The 15,915-nt window shown below is 42.8% G+C and overlaps 4 protein-coding genes and 1 pseudogene across 7 annotated transcripts, besides 1 other annotated feature; 3 read left to right on the top strand and 2 right to left on the bottom strand.

Moving 5' to 3' along the window:
- Positions 1 to 643: 643 nt before the first annotated feature.
- On the bottom strand, positions 644 to 1,429 carry Lcp3 (Larval cuticle protein 3). 2 transcript variants are annotated; one of them, NM_001273874.1, is made up of 2 exons: positions 1,239 to 1,429; positions 644 to 1,182 (listed from the first exon to the last, which is right to left on the bottom strand). In NM_001273874.1, exons 1-2 carry the CDS (start codon positions 1,248 to 1,250, stop codon positions 856 to 858), a joined length of 339 nt encoding a protein of 112 aa, NP_001260803.1. In that variant the 5' UTR covers positions 1,251 to 1,429; the 3' UTR covers positions 644 to 855. The 2 variants fall into 2 exon arrangements, with proteins under 2 accessions (NP_001260803.1, NP_476621.1); NM_057273.4 differs by having other exon boundaries at positions 728 to 1,182; positions 1,239 to 1,296.
- Positions 1,430 to 1,953: 524 nt separating this feature from the next.
- Lcp2 (Larval cuticle protein 2) lies at positions 1,954 to 2,942 on the top strand. Of its 2 annotated transcripts, none has more exons than NM_001273873.2 (2): positions 1,954 to 2,217; positions 2,280 to 2,942. In NM_001273873.2, exons 1-2 carry the CDS (start codon positions 2,206 to 2,208, stop codon positions 2,646 to 2,648), a joined length of 381 nt encoding a protein of 126 aa, NP_001260802.1. In that variant the 5' UTR covers positions 1,954 to 2,205; the 3' UTR covers positions 2,649 to 2,942. The 2 variants fall into 2 exon arrangements, with proteins under 2 accessions (NP_001260802.1, NP_476620.1); NM_057272.4 differs by having other exon boundaries at positions 2,164 to 2,217; positions 2,280 to 2,765.
- Positions 2,943 to 3,354: 412 nt separating this feature from the next.
- On the top strand, positions 3,355 to 3,853 carry Lcp1Psi (Larval cuticle protein 1 pseudogene; annotated as a pseudogene).
- A 261-nt stretch (positions 3,854 to 4,114) lies between these two features.
- Positions 4,115 to 4,233: a mobile genetic element.
- Positions 4,234 to 5,495: 1,262 nt separating this feature from the next.
- On the top strand, positions 5,496 to 6,624 carry Lcp1 (Larval cuticle protein 1). 2 transcript variants are annotated; one of them, NM_001273872.2, is made up of 2 exons: positions 5,496 to 5,549; positions 5,614 to 6,624. In NM_001273872.2, exons 1-2 carry the CDS (start codon positions 5,538 to 5,540, stop codon positions 5,992 to 5,994), a joined length of 393 nt encoding a protein of 130 aa, NP_001260801.1. In that variant the 5' UTR covers positions 5,496 to 5,537; the 3' UTR covers positions 5,995 to 6,624. The 2 variants fall into 2 exon arrangements, with proteins under 2 accessions (NP_001260801.1, NP_476619.1); NM_057271.4 differs by having other exon boundaries at positions 5,614 to 6,102.
- Positions 6,625 to 8,161: 1,537 nt separating this feature from the next.
- Positions 8,162 to 15,706, bottom strand: CSN7 (COP9 signalosome subunit 7). The gene is made up of 5 exons (NM_136535.3): positions 15,443 to 15,706; positions 15,130 to 15,382; positions 8,940 to 9,160; positions 8,593 to 8,746; positions 8,162 to 8,455 (listed from the first exon to the last, which is right to left on the bottom strand). Exons 1-5 carry the CDS (start codon positions 15,626 to 15,628, stop codon positions 8,433 to 8,435), a joined length of 837 nt encoding a protein of 278 aa, NP_610379.2. The 5' UTR covers positions 15,629 to 15,706; the 3' UTR covers positions 8,162 to 8,432.
- Between the last annotated feature and the right edge of the window lie 209 nt (positions 15,707 to 15,915).

Genomic DNA, 15,915 nt, shown 5'->3' with positions numbered 1-15,915 from the left:
CAATTTGATTGATATTTCTCCAAAAATCACTACAAGATCTTATAACCGTGTAACCTCAGGGAAGTCTGTGTTATTTTTTGTTACGTGTATGACTATTTAAAAAAGGTTAAAAAAAAGATGAAGAATTTGATTTTTACATCTAGGCTTATAATGCCAATTTCAGTTATATTCATAAAAAGACCAATATAAAAACAAAAATTCGACTCGGCTAGTGATAATGATGATGAATATACATACTTTTTAGGTTCGAAAACGCTTCATAATACCCTTAATACCCATAATACCGACATGCGTTCTAACAATTCAAGTGTACCCTTATCCTCTACAAATAATAGATATAAAAAAGTTCCTCGTCGTTTTCATCATACTGCGATCTTATCTGGGATGCATCAGGTTGGCAACATTTAATTACTTGTGGCTGCCTATGAACTTAACTTAAAATAATAACTAGTTATAACCCAGTTTTCGGAAATATGAAATTAATGCAAGGAGATATCGGCTTGTCCAGGTAAGATTTTTGTAATGTTTACATTTATTTTAGATGCTTTAAAGATTTTTGTATTTAAATTAATTTCGTACTATACTATAACAACACAATTGTAATTTAATGAAGGCCAAAGTGTCTTTGATTACTTTTAATCTTCTAATTGTACCTTCTTATACCATATAATACCGGGAGCCTTCTCTTAAATCGAACTGTCAGATTTGTAAAACATGCACTTGGTTTATATTGCAAGGTTTAATTTATTTTCGAATTCGATAACATTTTCCTTAAATTTAAAACAACTGGTAAGAAATTATCCAAACTCAACCTAGCTGTCTCCAATCTTTCATGTTCCTAGTCGGCGGGTTCACTTAGTTCTTGCTGGGGTTAGCCTCGATGTAGGCGATAGCCTTCAGGATGGCAGCTGGGATCGGAGGAGGAGTGGGCAGCAGGTCACTCTGGGGCTGGTATCCGTTCTCGTCAGCCTTGTAGCTCACTCGCACATGGACACCCTCGGGGGAGATCCACTCGAAGACTCCGTCGATGTTGCCGTGGATGTCTCCGGTGGCGGAGGAGGCAGATCCGTCGTCGAGGACCAACTTGCTGACAAAGCCATCGGGCTGGACATCGTTGACCAGCTCCTTGACCTCCACATTAGCGTTGGCGGCCACCAGGGCGGCGAGAGAACAGACAAGCAGCTAGGATAATCCAGGATTAGACTGCGAAGTCACTATGCTCCTCAAGGCATACTTACGATCTTGAACATTTTGATTTGGGTGGATTGTCGGACTAGAAATCTTCTAAGACTGATGACAATCTATGCTCAAATCGGTGTTTATATATCATCAAAAGCTGATGCAATGTGCGTATTATAATTAAGTCAATGTGATGCATATAATAAAAACCGTCTGGGATGCAAATTAGTCGACTTGAGATGGCTTAACCACTTTCATTAGGAGATGAGCATTCTTAGTTATTTATTCAACTGAAATATTCGCCCTAGTCTAACCGAAATGCAAAGCAAACCGGACCAGAAACCAGAATAATTATTAAGCAGTACAATATTTAATTTTCTAAAATTCAACTTCAATATGAACTAAACTTAAGCATAGCATAGTTTTCGGTGTTTCATTTGGTGTGTGGCACGTTGACAACTCTGGCCAAAAGCTTTGCGGGTTTTTTTAAATTAAACAGTGACATCCAAAATATTGAGATACAACAAAATGTCATAGGCAACTAGCACGTTAATATGCAGTATCACTTGCGAAATCGTTTATTCCGGTATATTGTTTATTACCACTTCGGAACCTTTTAAAATAGATGGGACTGCTATCAAGTGAAGTGTATTGGGTTTTTTGATTTTGTACAGGCATGATTGATAAAGACTTGGTCAACTCGAAACGTCATCGATGAGCACAGAATCCGAAAACCGTACTCCATCGCCCCTACAAAATTTCTACCGAAGCATGTTTCATTTCGGAATCTGTTCAGCAGCGCAAGACTTGTTTTTTGACATTTGTATCGCAGAGTCAAGTGGAGAATTTATGGGCCCTGCCTTTTGTTGGCATCATGGGCGTTTCGTGATAACTTAGATTTGGCCCAAAAAGTAATAAGCAATTCGTTTGGAAAGCAACCAAATTGGGAATCATATAAAAAGACTCTGTCGACCAAAGTCAGTTATCAGTCAACGTTCGTTCTCGACCAGACAGAAATCAGCCAACATGTTCAAGTTTGTGAGTGGCTCACAGGACATTTATGAACTCGCCATCTAATTGGTATCATTTCCTCTATCCAGGTGATGATTCTCGCCGTTGTGGGAGTGGCTACCGCCCTAGCCCCAGTTTCCCGCTCCGATGATGTACACGCTGATGTCCTTTCCCGATCGGACGACGTTCGTGCCGACGGATTCGACTCCAGCCTGCACACCTCAAACGGAATCGAGCAGGCCGCCAGCGGTGATGCCCATGGCAACATCCACGGCAACTTCGGCTGGATCTCACCCGAGGGCGAGCACGTTGAGGTAAAGTACGTCGCGAATGAAAACGGATACCAGCCCTCGGGAGCCTGGATCCCCACTCCTCCTCCAATCCCAGAGGCCATCGCCCGCGCCGTTGCCTGGCTGGAGTCTCACCCCCCAGCACCCGAGCACCCCCGTCATCACTAGGACTCGTCACCCGGATCCCGGACCACTCCACGGACTGTTCTCCCGAAACAAATCGCCCAAGTTGTTTAGCTGTACTTCTTGACTTTCAAAAAAATACATGCACTTGCTTATAGCAGTAAAAATGTGTGTGTTCTTCATTGCACTTTTTAGGTAGTTCCTGTAATAATACGAGCTTTTATACCTCTACCTTCGCTGGGAATGCTTCCTTCTACCTTTTATATTCGATTCACTAAATCCATTTATCAAAAATGAGTATATGTGTCCATAAAGAAAAGATGTGCTGAATTAAAAATTAATTTTGTCTTTTAAAATTTGAGAAGGATCTGGGCAGTCTAAAAGATCTGAAAAACAAAAAAGCAAATGTTTGCATACAATTTTATTCTCACTAAAAGTCTCAATGCATTTTTTTTTTATTTTAAGTAGTATTTAAAAGCCAATTAGAGAAGCCAATACCAATGGACAAACTTATTGAAATAGAAAAGCAATGGTCAATGCCACACGAGCCGATTACCCTAGTATATACTCGTAGTACTAATCCCGTGGATTGCCATGCGATGCTTTTTAATGGGTGTGGGGTATCTTCATAGTCAACCCAGATTTCAGAGCACCAATCGTATGAAAGATGTAGCGTATTGACTTGGGTTCAGTTTTGGTGGTTATCAGTCAACGTTCGTTCTCGAGCAAACAGAAATTGGAATCTAAAATGTTCATGCTCGTGAGTAACGGCAGGATACGAACGTATTCAATGTCTATGCTCTCGTTCACGTGGTGATCTGTGCAGTTTTTGGATTGAGTGGCTCATCCCCCATCCCCCATCCGTAGGACGTTTCGAAAGTGACAACGCCGATGTCCACTACCAATCATACGATGTTTATACCGATGGATTCGATTCCAGCAGTCTGCACATATTCAACGGAATCGAGCGGGCCGCCAAAGCAGATATCGATGGTATTTTTCAGGGCACTATAAAATGGATCACCCCCGAGGGCGATCACGTCGAGGTCACGTACGACGCTGGTGAGAACGGATACCAGGCTTCGATCAGCCTTGATTCCGACTCCTGCACCAATCCCGAAGGCGTTCCACTGACCGGTACCCGAGCATCCGCACCATCACCAAGACTCTTCACCCCGATCTCAGACCCATCCACCGACTTTCCATCGACATGTTATATATTATTCAATAAAGTTTTTTACCCGACATAAGTAAATGGTTTCAAAAAGAGAGAAGAATCACCATGAACGGCATTCCACGTAGTGACGAAGCGCACCAGAGAGTACAAAGACAACTTCTATCTGCTGTAGTTGTCTTATTATATTGTGTGATAACCAATAGAAAGGCAGCATAAAAAGTAAAGAGATTGAACCGTAAAATAATCTAAGAAGATAATGAGATAAAAACATACGAAGATAAACTGAAATGATAATACCCGTTACTCGAAAGTAAAATGGAATACTAGGAAAATTATGTAACAGGTAGAAGGAGGCGTTTCACACCATATAAAGTATATATATTTTTAAAAGCGATCAATAGCAGAGTATGTCCGTATGAACGCCTCGACTTCAAAAACTAGAGAGTTAAGATTAGATATGAAGATTCCAGAGGCCCACAAACGGCCTAAAACTGCCACGCCCACACGTTTTGAACAATTCAATAATTTTTTTCATATTATTATTTGTTTCCAAATTTTTACCGATATTCAAAAAAGTATTGAAATATATCGGTCACACTTCCAGCTGAGTATAGCATTCTCTCTTTTTAAAATAAGACTGGGAATTTGTTTGGTTGTTTGTCTGTCTGCAAATGCACCTCAAATAAATAATGTCATAAAGCGTCCCGAACGAGTAACTTTTAGATATTGTATTGTCTTAGTTGAATAAAAACTCTATTTTCGTCACAACAGTTAATATTAGAAGCTTGGATTGTTAAAGGTGCGATAGTCACTAGCATAAATCTCAGAAGAGGCTATTCTGTTTGATTACAAATTAATCTTAACTTTCAAACCAAATTTGTGAGGATACTGTGCGGTCTAACTGATCTGAAAAACAAACTATTCAAGCTCTTATATTAGATGTTCGGCTTGCACATTTAAATACCATGAAATGTATCTATAGGAATTATAAATTTTAAGTAAACTTTTAGTTTATATGCCTATACAGACAAGTAAATATCCTCTTTAGGTTAACATTAGGTTTTCTTAACAATTTTAATTGTCACTAAAAAACTATGTATTTCGGTAGCCTCCTATATGGAACAGGTCTTATTATCTTATTTAATTTTACGAAATATAAAAAAATAATATAAGGCGCTATGCATATGAAATATAATGTAAAACACACTTGAATTTGTTTAAAAGCAAACTGCAACCTGTTCGTCGAGAGGAATTGATAAAAAAAAGAAGAAATGGTGCCAAGGTAGAGACACACGTTTATATATTACAAAACATCGAGTCTAAGAAGTCGGCGATGCTTTGTAGTCCATGGAGTCTTGATGGGACTACAAAAGTGGTTCACGGCCTGGCAATGCCAAGTCAAGCTCAAAGGAGGGGATTTAATGAAGGGGCGGGTCAAACTCGTTTCGATTTCGGGATGCCACCCGACCCGTTTGCCCCTTATTGATGCGATTGTTTCATTTTAGCATCTATTAAGCGATTATATATAGTACTTATCCCGTTGTTTGGCATTTGCTAAGCTGTCGCATGTGACGATGCTTTTTAATGGGTGTGGGCGCATCCGCGAAGTCAACCCATAACTCAGCGAACCAATTGAATGCAAGATGTAGCGTTTTGATATGGGTTCACTTTGGGTGGCAATCATATAAAAAGGCTCTGCCCGACCACAATCAGTTATCAGTCAACGTTCGTTCTCGACCAGACAGAAGTCAGCCAATATGTTCAAGTTTGTAAGTGTCCGCAGGATACGAACCAACATACTCGATCCCTAACGAATGCCTATTTCTCCTTCAGGTCATGATCTGCGCAGTTTTGGGCCTGGCGGTGGCCAACCCCCCGGTGCCCCATTCCCTAGGCCGTTCGGAGGATGTCCACGCCGATGTCCTTTCCCAATCCGATGATGTTCGTGCCGATGGATTCGATTCCAGCCTGCACACCTCCAACGGAATCGAGCAGGCCGCCAGCGGTGATGCCCATGGCAACATCCACGGCAACTTCGGCTGGATCTCACCCGAGGGCGAGCACGTCGAGGTTAAGTACGTCGCCAATGAGAACGGATACCAGCCCTCGGGAGCCTGGATCCCCACTCCTCCTCCAATCCCAGAGGCCATCGCCCGCGCCGTCGCCTGGCTGGAGTCCCACCCACCAGCACCCGAGCACCCCCGTCATCACTAGAACCTCTATGAAAGCGGATCGCACTACGGACTGTTCCCCGAAGACCTTTCGAACTATTAGCTTAAGTAATCGTACTGTTTGTAAAATACACGCAATTGTTAACGGCAGAAACCAGTTTGCAACCTTGACTTTGAATTTGGCAAACAACTGTAACGGTTTCGAACCCGTCCTACCCGTTTACCACCTTCGATTTACTTAGTTGTTTAGCACGTTCAGTACAATATGGTAATGTGGTCTCTACCTGGACCGTAAACCGAATTCACAACAAAGGTACACCAAAAACAAAATATGCTCAAGTATATAATGTGCACACTTTGTACTTATTAGAGTACATGTATCTTCATTATCTAGAGTTTTATCCATTTACACTTAGGAATGCAGCTGATATCAAATTAGTCGGTAATATGTAACACATTTATTCTCTCAAGGAACTTGAGCAGGTTATTTATCATATATCGTATATTTTCAATGGAAATGGAATAGATTTGTGATTTGGCTGTCACATACAACATCAGAATTAAGCGGTGTTCACTCCTCAGTGGGAATTGTCTTTAAGCCTTTTTGAAACCGTCTCCAGATTCCATCAGAAATTACTGTCAATAAACGTTTTTGGCCTTAATTCGTATCGGTAAAACAGCTGATTCGTTTTAATTTGCTTGCTGACAATATTTTGAATAACTTAAATCTGCCCTAGATTTTAATAGAGCCTGTCGAAAAGGCAACTTTAACATTTCGAATAATTATCACGGCCACAAACCCGATTGCCAATTCTGGTTTAAAGAGAATTAGCTTTGAAACTGATTGGCAAAAAGCGTGAATTTAAAAATCGGAAAAGGCATAAAGCCAGAATTTGTCACCAAGCTGTTAAAATGATAATTTGTACTGTTCTTATTTTCAATAACAATGTTCTGAGTAACATAACCAGTTGAGATCCGGTAGGCGATTCTTATTAAAACCCCAAACTGAAAACATCTGGAGTGAATCCCAAATGAAGGGGCATGACTGTGGGCTCGATAAGCAAAGGTGTCGATATATGTACTTTGCTTAGCGATTAGTTAAGTCGACTTACTTTGGTTCGAGTTCTTTTAGGATTTATAGGGAATATATTCTATAACTAGGCAGCCTAACTTAAAATAACGATACATATAAATAAAAGCAAATACGAAAATGTAAGCCAAATGCCCCTCATTAAATTGAAACACGCGAAGTACTTTCGTTTATGATTTAAAAGTACTATTCAAAAACGACACTTTGCACCATTAATGAGTTCCGACCACTCCGCTATGTGGTGCTCCTTCAGCAAAGGCAGCAATCTGATAAACGTGCGACAAATTTCCATATTGAGTGCAAACATGTAAACTAACAGCTCGCAAGTTTTCCCCACCAGAGCGTTTCGTTCGTTCGTTTAAAAAACGCTCTGTGGCTTCAGTTGCTTTCCGCAGAAACAAAAGCATGAAATGTAATTAAGTAATTGCCAGCAGACAGACATCCCTGCTAATGGGGGAACTACTTTGCACATCTGACAGAATGCTTTATTGTTCCCACTATCTCTTCTCTTTGCTCTGATGATGGGGATGTGGATGTGGGGATATCAAATAACAGACTGCCTTCAATATTTGTGCACGCTGTGACTCCATTGCAGGATTCGAATGAGCCAGGCTTTGTCCAGGCAGCAGGAATCGTCGATTTTCGCGAAAATACTCATTCGCATTTTCGTAATTACTGCAATTAGCTTAGTGCACTTTGTTAATCACGGCAGGGTGCGTATTTTCATGGGCCGGCTAATCATTCGATAATTTATCAAAAGCGTGCGAATTCACCATGTGCAGTCATAATTTAACGAAAACAATCCAGAAATGATCACCAGTCCAAGTGCAAATTAGAATTCCCATCAAAGGAGCTACGGATAGATTTAATTTGCTGCACGTAATTAGCCACAACTACATACATATAACAACCAAATGAACAATTGTACACATGCGCTACTAAGAGACCACAGCACGCAATGTTTGTGTTTAAACGTATGTGTCGAGTAAACATTTGTCTAAGCCCGAATTATTTTGACATTAATTAAACGCCCATTATAGGCTGCCCGCAAATCACAATGGCATCCCATTTAAAGGAGCCAATCACGCAGATGTGGATAAATAAATAGTCTAATTAATGTGAATTTTGACGTATGGTTTCTATTATTACAGGTTTTGTATTTGTTATTTATTGGCGATCAATTTGATGCTAATTATGGAATCCTTCACGAGGACAGCCTTTATCTGGTGAATCGAACTGAGTTTTGATGGGATTAGCTGGGAGGCGAGTTTCTCCGAAAGCCGAGCGGTTTCCGCCCCTCAGGTGCCGCGTGGAGTTGCCTGCGACCTTGGGCGTCGGCTGGCTCCGTTGGAACCAGCTTCGGACTCCTCGTCCGCTCGACCGTCCTCATCTCACTTGCTAAACTTGAGGCCCACTGCAAAAGGATAAGGAAAGCGCACCCAGCGAGAGAGGAAAGACAATTAATGAGAATGTTTCTAACTAATGGCTTTGTAATGAAGCGGGGAAAGTTCTCCAAAGTGATTTCTCCTCCTTTTCAGCTGCGTTACTCACCTGCCGCGCTGCGTGGATTCCTCAGCTTGGAGGGCTTCTTCCTTAGCTCCGATTGACCCAGTCCGCCACTGGTTCCCGGTCCGTGGGTGTCGATTTGCATGCTCTCATCGCTATCCGAGGTCTGGCTCTTTAAAACCTTCTTAAGATTGATGAGCTGGGGGGATTAGAGCGGACAAATAAAATTACACAATCCGAAATCTGATACTTCTTTTGTAAGTGGAAATGTGTAAATAAATGTGTATTCTAAAGTAATGTAGATTTAAATCCAACAAAAATTCGTAGTGCCAATAAATCTAATACGATTTGAAGACGGGGAAAATAAAGTATATCCTTTCTTTGGTACTCACATCTTGTTCCACGCGCTCTTTGTTAATCAGCCTTTTAGATTTCTCGGCATTCGCGTACTTAATCTGCATTTCGATGCAATTGGAAACGCTGTCGCAGGAGTTGACCCACGCCTGAAGGGTTTCCACGATCTGGCCAGTGTATCCGGGCGGAATGTCGCGGCCCTGGGCGTAGTCCACTTCCAAAATTCGTGTGTTCTGGAACAGCTTTCCGTGGATGATGTCTGCGTGGAGGATTAAAAGGAAAATTAGAGAGTTTCTCCCTGTTAGCGTTGCCTGTAAAGCTTGTTGTCAACTTTTTCTTGACTAATTGCCCAGAACGAGCAGTTTTTGAAGTTGGCCAAACTCTCGCCTCAAGTGCCAGCTTCTGAGTGCACTGAATGCCATTGCAACAAGTTTGTTGTGATGCCTATGGACCACTCCTATGGAGTGGTGCAGTTTTCTTAAGGGCAGCCCCTTCCTAGGTAAACGAAAACAGCAGTGGCTTAAGTTTCTAGAAAATGGTCTTGCAGAAAAATGGAAATACACAAAGTATCCTTAAATCAAATCTGCATTGAATGGGCTAAAGCAATAAAACAAGTTGGTCAAAAAGTTGGGTAGGGCACGGTAGCTCTGGAATAACAAGAATCCGTTCTTAACAAGAACGAGGGGCACACCTACGGAGTGGGTAATTCTGTATAATACGGACGCAGCTGGCGAGCAAAATAGAATTTCAATACTTTGCCAATTCATTTGATTATTCATTCAGCTTATAAGTACAAAAACCATAGACCGACAATTCGCATGGATTATTTACAATTCCGAAATTAATGATAATTCCCAATCCAGCAATAAGCACGGATGCGCAATCAATCACGCCACCTTTATCCCACACAGCAAACTCTCAATCAATTAAACTGATTAGAAAATAGTTAGATGAGCGCAAATACAACAGAACGAAGCTGGCTACAATCAAGGAAATGGAAGCCGGGTTCCATAAATTCGAAAATCCACACAGCAGATTCCCAAGTGTTGGCCAAATACTGTGGTGACCCAGTCACACACAATGGGTAATCAAATAGCAGCGTATTAACTTTTGTTTTCAATACTTTGGGGCGATCTCTTTAAGCCAAATGAAAGTGGCTTTGGGGCGATTAGCTTTGTTTCTGACTCAATTGGCAAATAAATACACCGCCCAGCGGGCGTAAGCGGAAAATGCACTCTGCTGCGATGGCCGACATCAGGAGTAGTTTGGGTAATTAATTTGAAATCGTCGTTCGTCGTTTAGCTCGTAGCTGCTCTGCGGGATTACAATTTACAGCAAGCGGATTTGGAATCGTTTTCATCCGTGCCGACATGAGTCTGAGTCCCAGTTCCAAAGTCCCGAATACTGAACCCCTCTGCCTCTGCCACTACCTCTACCCCGATCCGAACTATGGCCCGAGGCACTAACTTGCTCGGCCGAGGAAGTGGCTAAGTGACAGCCGCCTCTCCGTTCGCCGGTTTTGGCCATGGCTAAGCCCTAGTTAAGTCCTTGAGCGCTCTTTGCCTTTGACTTTACGACCACTTGTGTCCTTGAGTCTGCGAGTCGGCGGAAAGTCGGACTCGGACTGGGGACGAAGTCTGCGGACCAAGTTTCTGTGTTTATGGCACCGACTTCGCGTCATAAATATTCACTCAAATATGCAGGGAATTCGCCCGAAGATTCAATTTCTCGCATCCACTCGCTCAGACGCCCTGCGATTTGGGTTGACAATTTGTCAGACACTTTTCTAATTAGCTGGAGAGTTGGCGCAAAAATGCTTATTGATTTGATGCCGTCGAGTGCGCCTCGAATAATTGGAAAACATGGGGGAATTTCAGATTCCGCTGTTGCGCGACGCCTTGGCCACAAGTGCTGTAAACTGCCTGTGGTTTTCCGGCGCTGACATGTGTCTTGTATTTTCAGCCATGTGAAAACTGTGGGCGCCTGCTGTCGCGTGCGGAAAATTCAACGCCAGGGCAATCAATCATGCTTACTGCTCCGCCCGCAAATTGCGGAAAAAGCCGTTGAGGGACAGCAGAATGAATCTTCGAAGCGGCAGAAGGCGATGATGTCAAACCGCCGACGGCTGTGGTTCTATGGCAAATGCTGATGAAAATCCAATGGCTGTGGCTGTGGCTATGGCTATCTGGAAATGAATGGAAACGTTAAAAAAACGCAGTCCGTGGTACAAAACCTTCAGGAATTTGACCACCACGGCGAGTGCTCTTTTGGTGACTCGGGAAAAAAGCGTTTGAATTTGAAGTTGCCATGAAAAGAATGTTACATTTCTAGGATTCGCAGTTTGAAAAGACAATTTACTCCGTTTTTATACGCTTCCTTCGCCACGTAAAGGAGACAGATCCAATTCTAAAATAAATCCAAATTCTTCATCGATTAGGCTATAACCGGCTGTCCTAAGTTAGATTAGTTAGTTCTAAATACACCTTAAAGAAGACTCTCAAAGAAGCAGACATATAGGCTCACATACAGACTTTTAAGTTATAGGACCTGTATTCATACCATTTACGCATTAAAAAGTAAAAGGATCCATTAGGACCCCGAGTTCTGGGGACCTGTCGCTGACAGCTTAGGCAACTCTTCAAACAGTTCCCCACCTGCCCCAGAGAAATAGAATTTATTAATTGAAATTCGGAGCAAACCCGAACGACAGCAGCAGGCGAGGACAAACGGCACAAGATAAAATTTGTTAAAGGCGTTTCCAGAAAAAGGGTTTGTTTCTACGCTGTCTGCCTTCCAGCAGTTATAATTGCTTAATTATTAAATCCTTCTCATTAAAACAGGACTTTCTTTGTTTCAGACACTATAAGCCCCTAAAATGGACACTGTTCGCAAAACAGTGAAACGTGCAAGAACGCATTTAGATTCTGTTTTTTTTTTTTTTAATTGTTAAGGAAACTGCCGTACGCAATACAAATAAAATTAGGAATAAATAGTTGTTTAAGCTCCTTACTCACTGATATAGTGCAGCAGCTCTTTTGGGAACCCCGGGGCTGCAACCGCAAGCTAGCGGACTGGAAACTTGTGCCATCAATATAAAGCTGCTGCAAAGTTTTCACCTAAAACTGACAAAGTGCTCAGCGCAGCCACCCACAGACACTCGCCCTTCTCAAAGTTTTCCGGGCAACCCACTGCAATGGGCTCCCGGCGCCGAAATCTATGCAATCAGAAGCAGCTGCAAAATCGGCGGGTCCCGAGGAGACGGATACGTCCGGATTTAGAGCGGGGGCAGCAAATTATGTCCGAACTGCGTCTCTTTTGGGTACTCGGCTCTGCGGCAAGGTCGCGGCTTGTTCATTAAGGTAAACTGGCCTTTGATGTAACAGCTTTTCAGAGGATAAAAGCCGCTTTCCATGCAGTGTTCCCGTCATTGGAACACTGTTAATTAACCGATTGCGAAAGGGGCTTACACTTTTTGCGGCCTACTCAGAAAATGTTATGCACAAGTGGCCAGCGCTTTGGTACTTCGCCGTGCATCCCCCAAACAAATTCATCCCACTTCTCTCAGAATTGCAAATCCCCCGGCCCGGTGGAAAGCTACTTCAAAAGCCGCTCTTAAGCACCCTGAATTATGCGAAACTTTTCTTTGACACACAAAAGAAATTAAAGAAGTGCACCAAAAAACTAAAATCAAGAAGGCGCATTCTGCGACACATTCTGTAAATCCCAGCAACTCGACACGGCAACAGCGAGGGTGCAATCCTCGGTGAACTCGGTGGCATTCCGAACCACCACTCTCGCCTCGACATGAGTGCACAAACTGTTTTGCTTATATTCGTGCGATTCCCAGCATACAGCTACTGGTGCCGGGATGTTATTGCATAAAAAGTAGTTCGAAGCAGTTGGGAAAATATTTGAAAATGCCTGGGAGATTGAAAACCACAGAGGCTGTTCTGGTGGGGAATGCTCGACTTATCGATTTTAGGAGCAGATGCCAAAGACTCTCGCTTACAATACATTTTTGAGGGCGGTTATCCGCACTCTTACTCTTATTTTTACAACTTAATTAACATTCGTAGAACTGCTATGAAAGAAAGAGCAAAGAACTAAAATACAAGTTAAAGCACATGATGTTGTCTAAATATCCTCAGAGGTAACAAAACTTAACTTGAGGGAATACTTATTATTATTACTTATTATTATTATATCTGAAATAAATTTAGGTACTATTAATGTAAACCAAACACTGAGCAAAGCCGAAACAATCAAGAGCTGTCCCACTAATGGAACGAGCCGAAATGAATTTCTGGCGAATTTGAATTCTAGAAGGCATTTAATTACCATATCCCCAACCCAGCGTCCTGGTAGACAAATGATGCTCTAATGGGATGACCTGGAATCGCGACGAGAGAACCACTCAACCTGCCCGCCGGCTAATGGAGGCCCCGCTCCGTTGCCAACTACATTAAATTGCGATGTCAGATTACGGCGCCTAATAGAACGCAATGATTTCGCATTCCGCCAGACATCTGGCACTTGGCCTCCTGCCACCCGCAATGATGCTCTAATGATGGCTATCATAACATAAATCTTCGCTGGGGCGGGGGAATTTATTTGTCTGTTCATTGCCTGGATTTGGAAAGCAATTAGGAAGGGCAGGTGAGACGATGTTGCGAGGAGCAGATGGCGTTGAGTTGTCACTTTATTTGCTTACATAATGGACGTCCAAGAGTCCATTAAAAACTTCTGCACGCTATTTGCTTATCCAGCGCTAATGTTCTGGTACGTATGTTTAGATTGTTTCATACGTCGAGTGGGCACTTGTCGGGAGCCGCTGAAAACCGAACAGGACTAACCAAAAATCCGCCTGAAAGGCTCGTTTTCCAGCCCCATATAGCACAGCCTCTGTTTGTTTTCATTCCGGTCCATAGATCACAGGCCAAAGCTCAAAAATCAACAGCACCAACAAGTTTAGCACCACATTCGAGGGCCCTAAGTATGCTTACACGGACGATGTTTCCGAGTGCGATATTTGGGCCCCGGCTTCTGGGTGTTGCGTTTGATTTAAGGCTTTCAGCAGACATACAATGCAGACTGGGTCCTCGGTCCGGAACTACAAGTGCAAATTGTGTAAATATGCAGCTGTGCCGGCGCACAGTGATGGATTTCAAGTTTCTATGCAACAGTGGGCAAATTATGCACATCATCTACCAACAATCGTCTCCTATATGCGAGTCATAGCAACAGCTAATTGCCTGTTAGTTTCAAATGCACAATTTAGGCTACAAGTCTCTATTAGGATTCTAAGAATTGTATGCACTGATTGTAATCGTATCAAATTACTCCTATTTAGGTACATACAAAACTACTAATGGTCAGCATCTTGACAAAAGATTTTCCCACAGTTGGAAATATTTACGATTTGTGATTCCTCACCTTACGCTTGGAGCAAACTTTTTATGTGGCAATTACGTAGCGAAGTTTGATTGTAGGCGGCCACCACTGAGGCGTGAGCTCAAAAAGGAAATCATCGAGGCAAAAGTGTTCATCCAGCTGACGACGTCGGCAACAGTAAAAACTGTTTCCCCGCGGGGATGAGTTGGGCAGAATCAACTGGTGGGGCGCCATAACGAGTGGCTTAATGAATCTTGCCGAGCATAATCCTCGTTTCTTCGCCCAATTGTTTTCGTTTGCCAGGATGCGCCAGCTGTCCCGGCTAATCAAGTGCACTGCCCAAAGGCGGTGGCCGGGGTGTGGTGGTCTGGAATGGGAGGCGCTAGACGGCAGCACAACTTTATGAATCTACTGCTTTCACAGCTGCTGGGCCGCCGGCGCAGGTGTACAGCTGCTGAAAAATGCTAATTGAACGAGGAGGCGCCCTTTCCATGGTGAGAAGTAGTCAAAAATTAGCATTTGATTTAATAATGCAAGCTGAGGAGCGAGGCAGGGTCGAGATTTGTCAGCTTGGCACTGAATTGGCTGGACTTTCAGCTGAAAAATGAATACGTTTTTAACCCAAAAGGAAAAGGAGGAAAGCTTTTTTTGTTGAATGCCCTAGTAACCGTGAAATCGATTTCATGCGAAAAGGGACTTTTTTTTTTGACTTTTGAGAGGTGGAAACAACTGTTTTATATGAGTTTTGCGCAAATAAAAGTAATGCAACATTGTATAGACTACATCGGGGCTGTAAAGTTGAAACCTAGTTGAATCTATCCACCTAGGCGAACTCACCCGCGTAGATGGCCTCTATGATGATATCCTCCAAGTGGCGGACGTTGTCGATCTCCAGTTCGCTGAGCAGCAGGGCATAGGGAATGCTCTTTGCTTTAATGGCCAGCGAGACGATAGTCAGGTGCTGCAGCTTCTTCTGCATGGCAGGAGTCAGCTCGATGAACTTTTCCGGCTGTGCACGGTATTCCTTGTATGTGCCGTATGCGAATAGGTTCAGGGTCTCGAAGTGCTTGGAGTCCGGACCGTCTTTAAGCTATGTGTGGTTTTGTGGTTGGTAAGTTACTGCCAGAATGTGTTTCATTGATGGACGCACCTGCAAAACGGATGGCTCCGCCAGTAATTCGCCAAAAACAAAGACATTCGGGGCTTCCAGGGCCTGGCGAATCACATCCAGCAAAGCGGCGCCGGTGGATGACTTGGCCAGGACACAGAACTTCTCCAGGAACGTCTCCTTGCTCTTGCTCGGCTCCTCGTTGCCCAGCAGCATGTCCTGCGTCATTTTGATAACTTCAAGTTGGATAATTTGTTTTTAAATTTTGGGATTGTTTTGATTTTTGCAAGCACAGTGCCAGTGTGACCGTTCATCGATGGCCAAATTATATCGACCGAAGTTTATCGAAGTTTCAATTCATTCTATCTTATTAGTGTAATGAGTTCTAACTATTTCTTACTACGCACATGACAGGACATACTTACGATTTAATTATTGTATATCTAGCCATAAAAACAAATTACAGTTTTTATAAAAATATTATTTGTGTTGCCCTATAATAAAATTAGTTTAAA

The sequence above is a fragment of the Drosophila melanogaster genome, chromosome 2R (genome assembly GCF_000001215.4).
Source record: "Drosophila melanogaster chromosome 2R".
NCBI classification, from domain to species: Eukaryota; Metazoa; Arthropoda; class Insecta; order Diptera; family Drosophilidae; genus Drosophila; species Drosophila melanogaster.
Note: the sequence above shows the minus strand (reverse complement) of the source record. Positions and strands in the feature narration are given on the sequence as shown.

Bases quoted from the DNA above. Each gene is read 5' to 3' on its own strand.
- CSN7 (NM_136535.3), bottom strand. From the start codon at position 15,628: ATGACGCAGGACATGCTGCTGGGCAACGAGGAGCCGAGCAAGAGCAAG. The intron at 9,161-15,129 runs GTGAGTTCGCCT...TCCTCCACGCAG, and splicing joins CATAGAGGCCATCTACGCGG to ACATCATCCACGGAAAGCTG. The intron at 8,747-8,939 runs GTGAGTACCAAA...TAATCCCCCCAG, and splicing joins AAGAGCGCGTGGAACAAGAT to CTCATCAATCTTAAGAAGGT.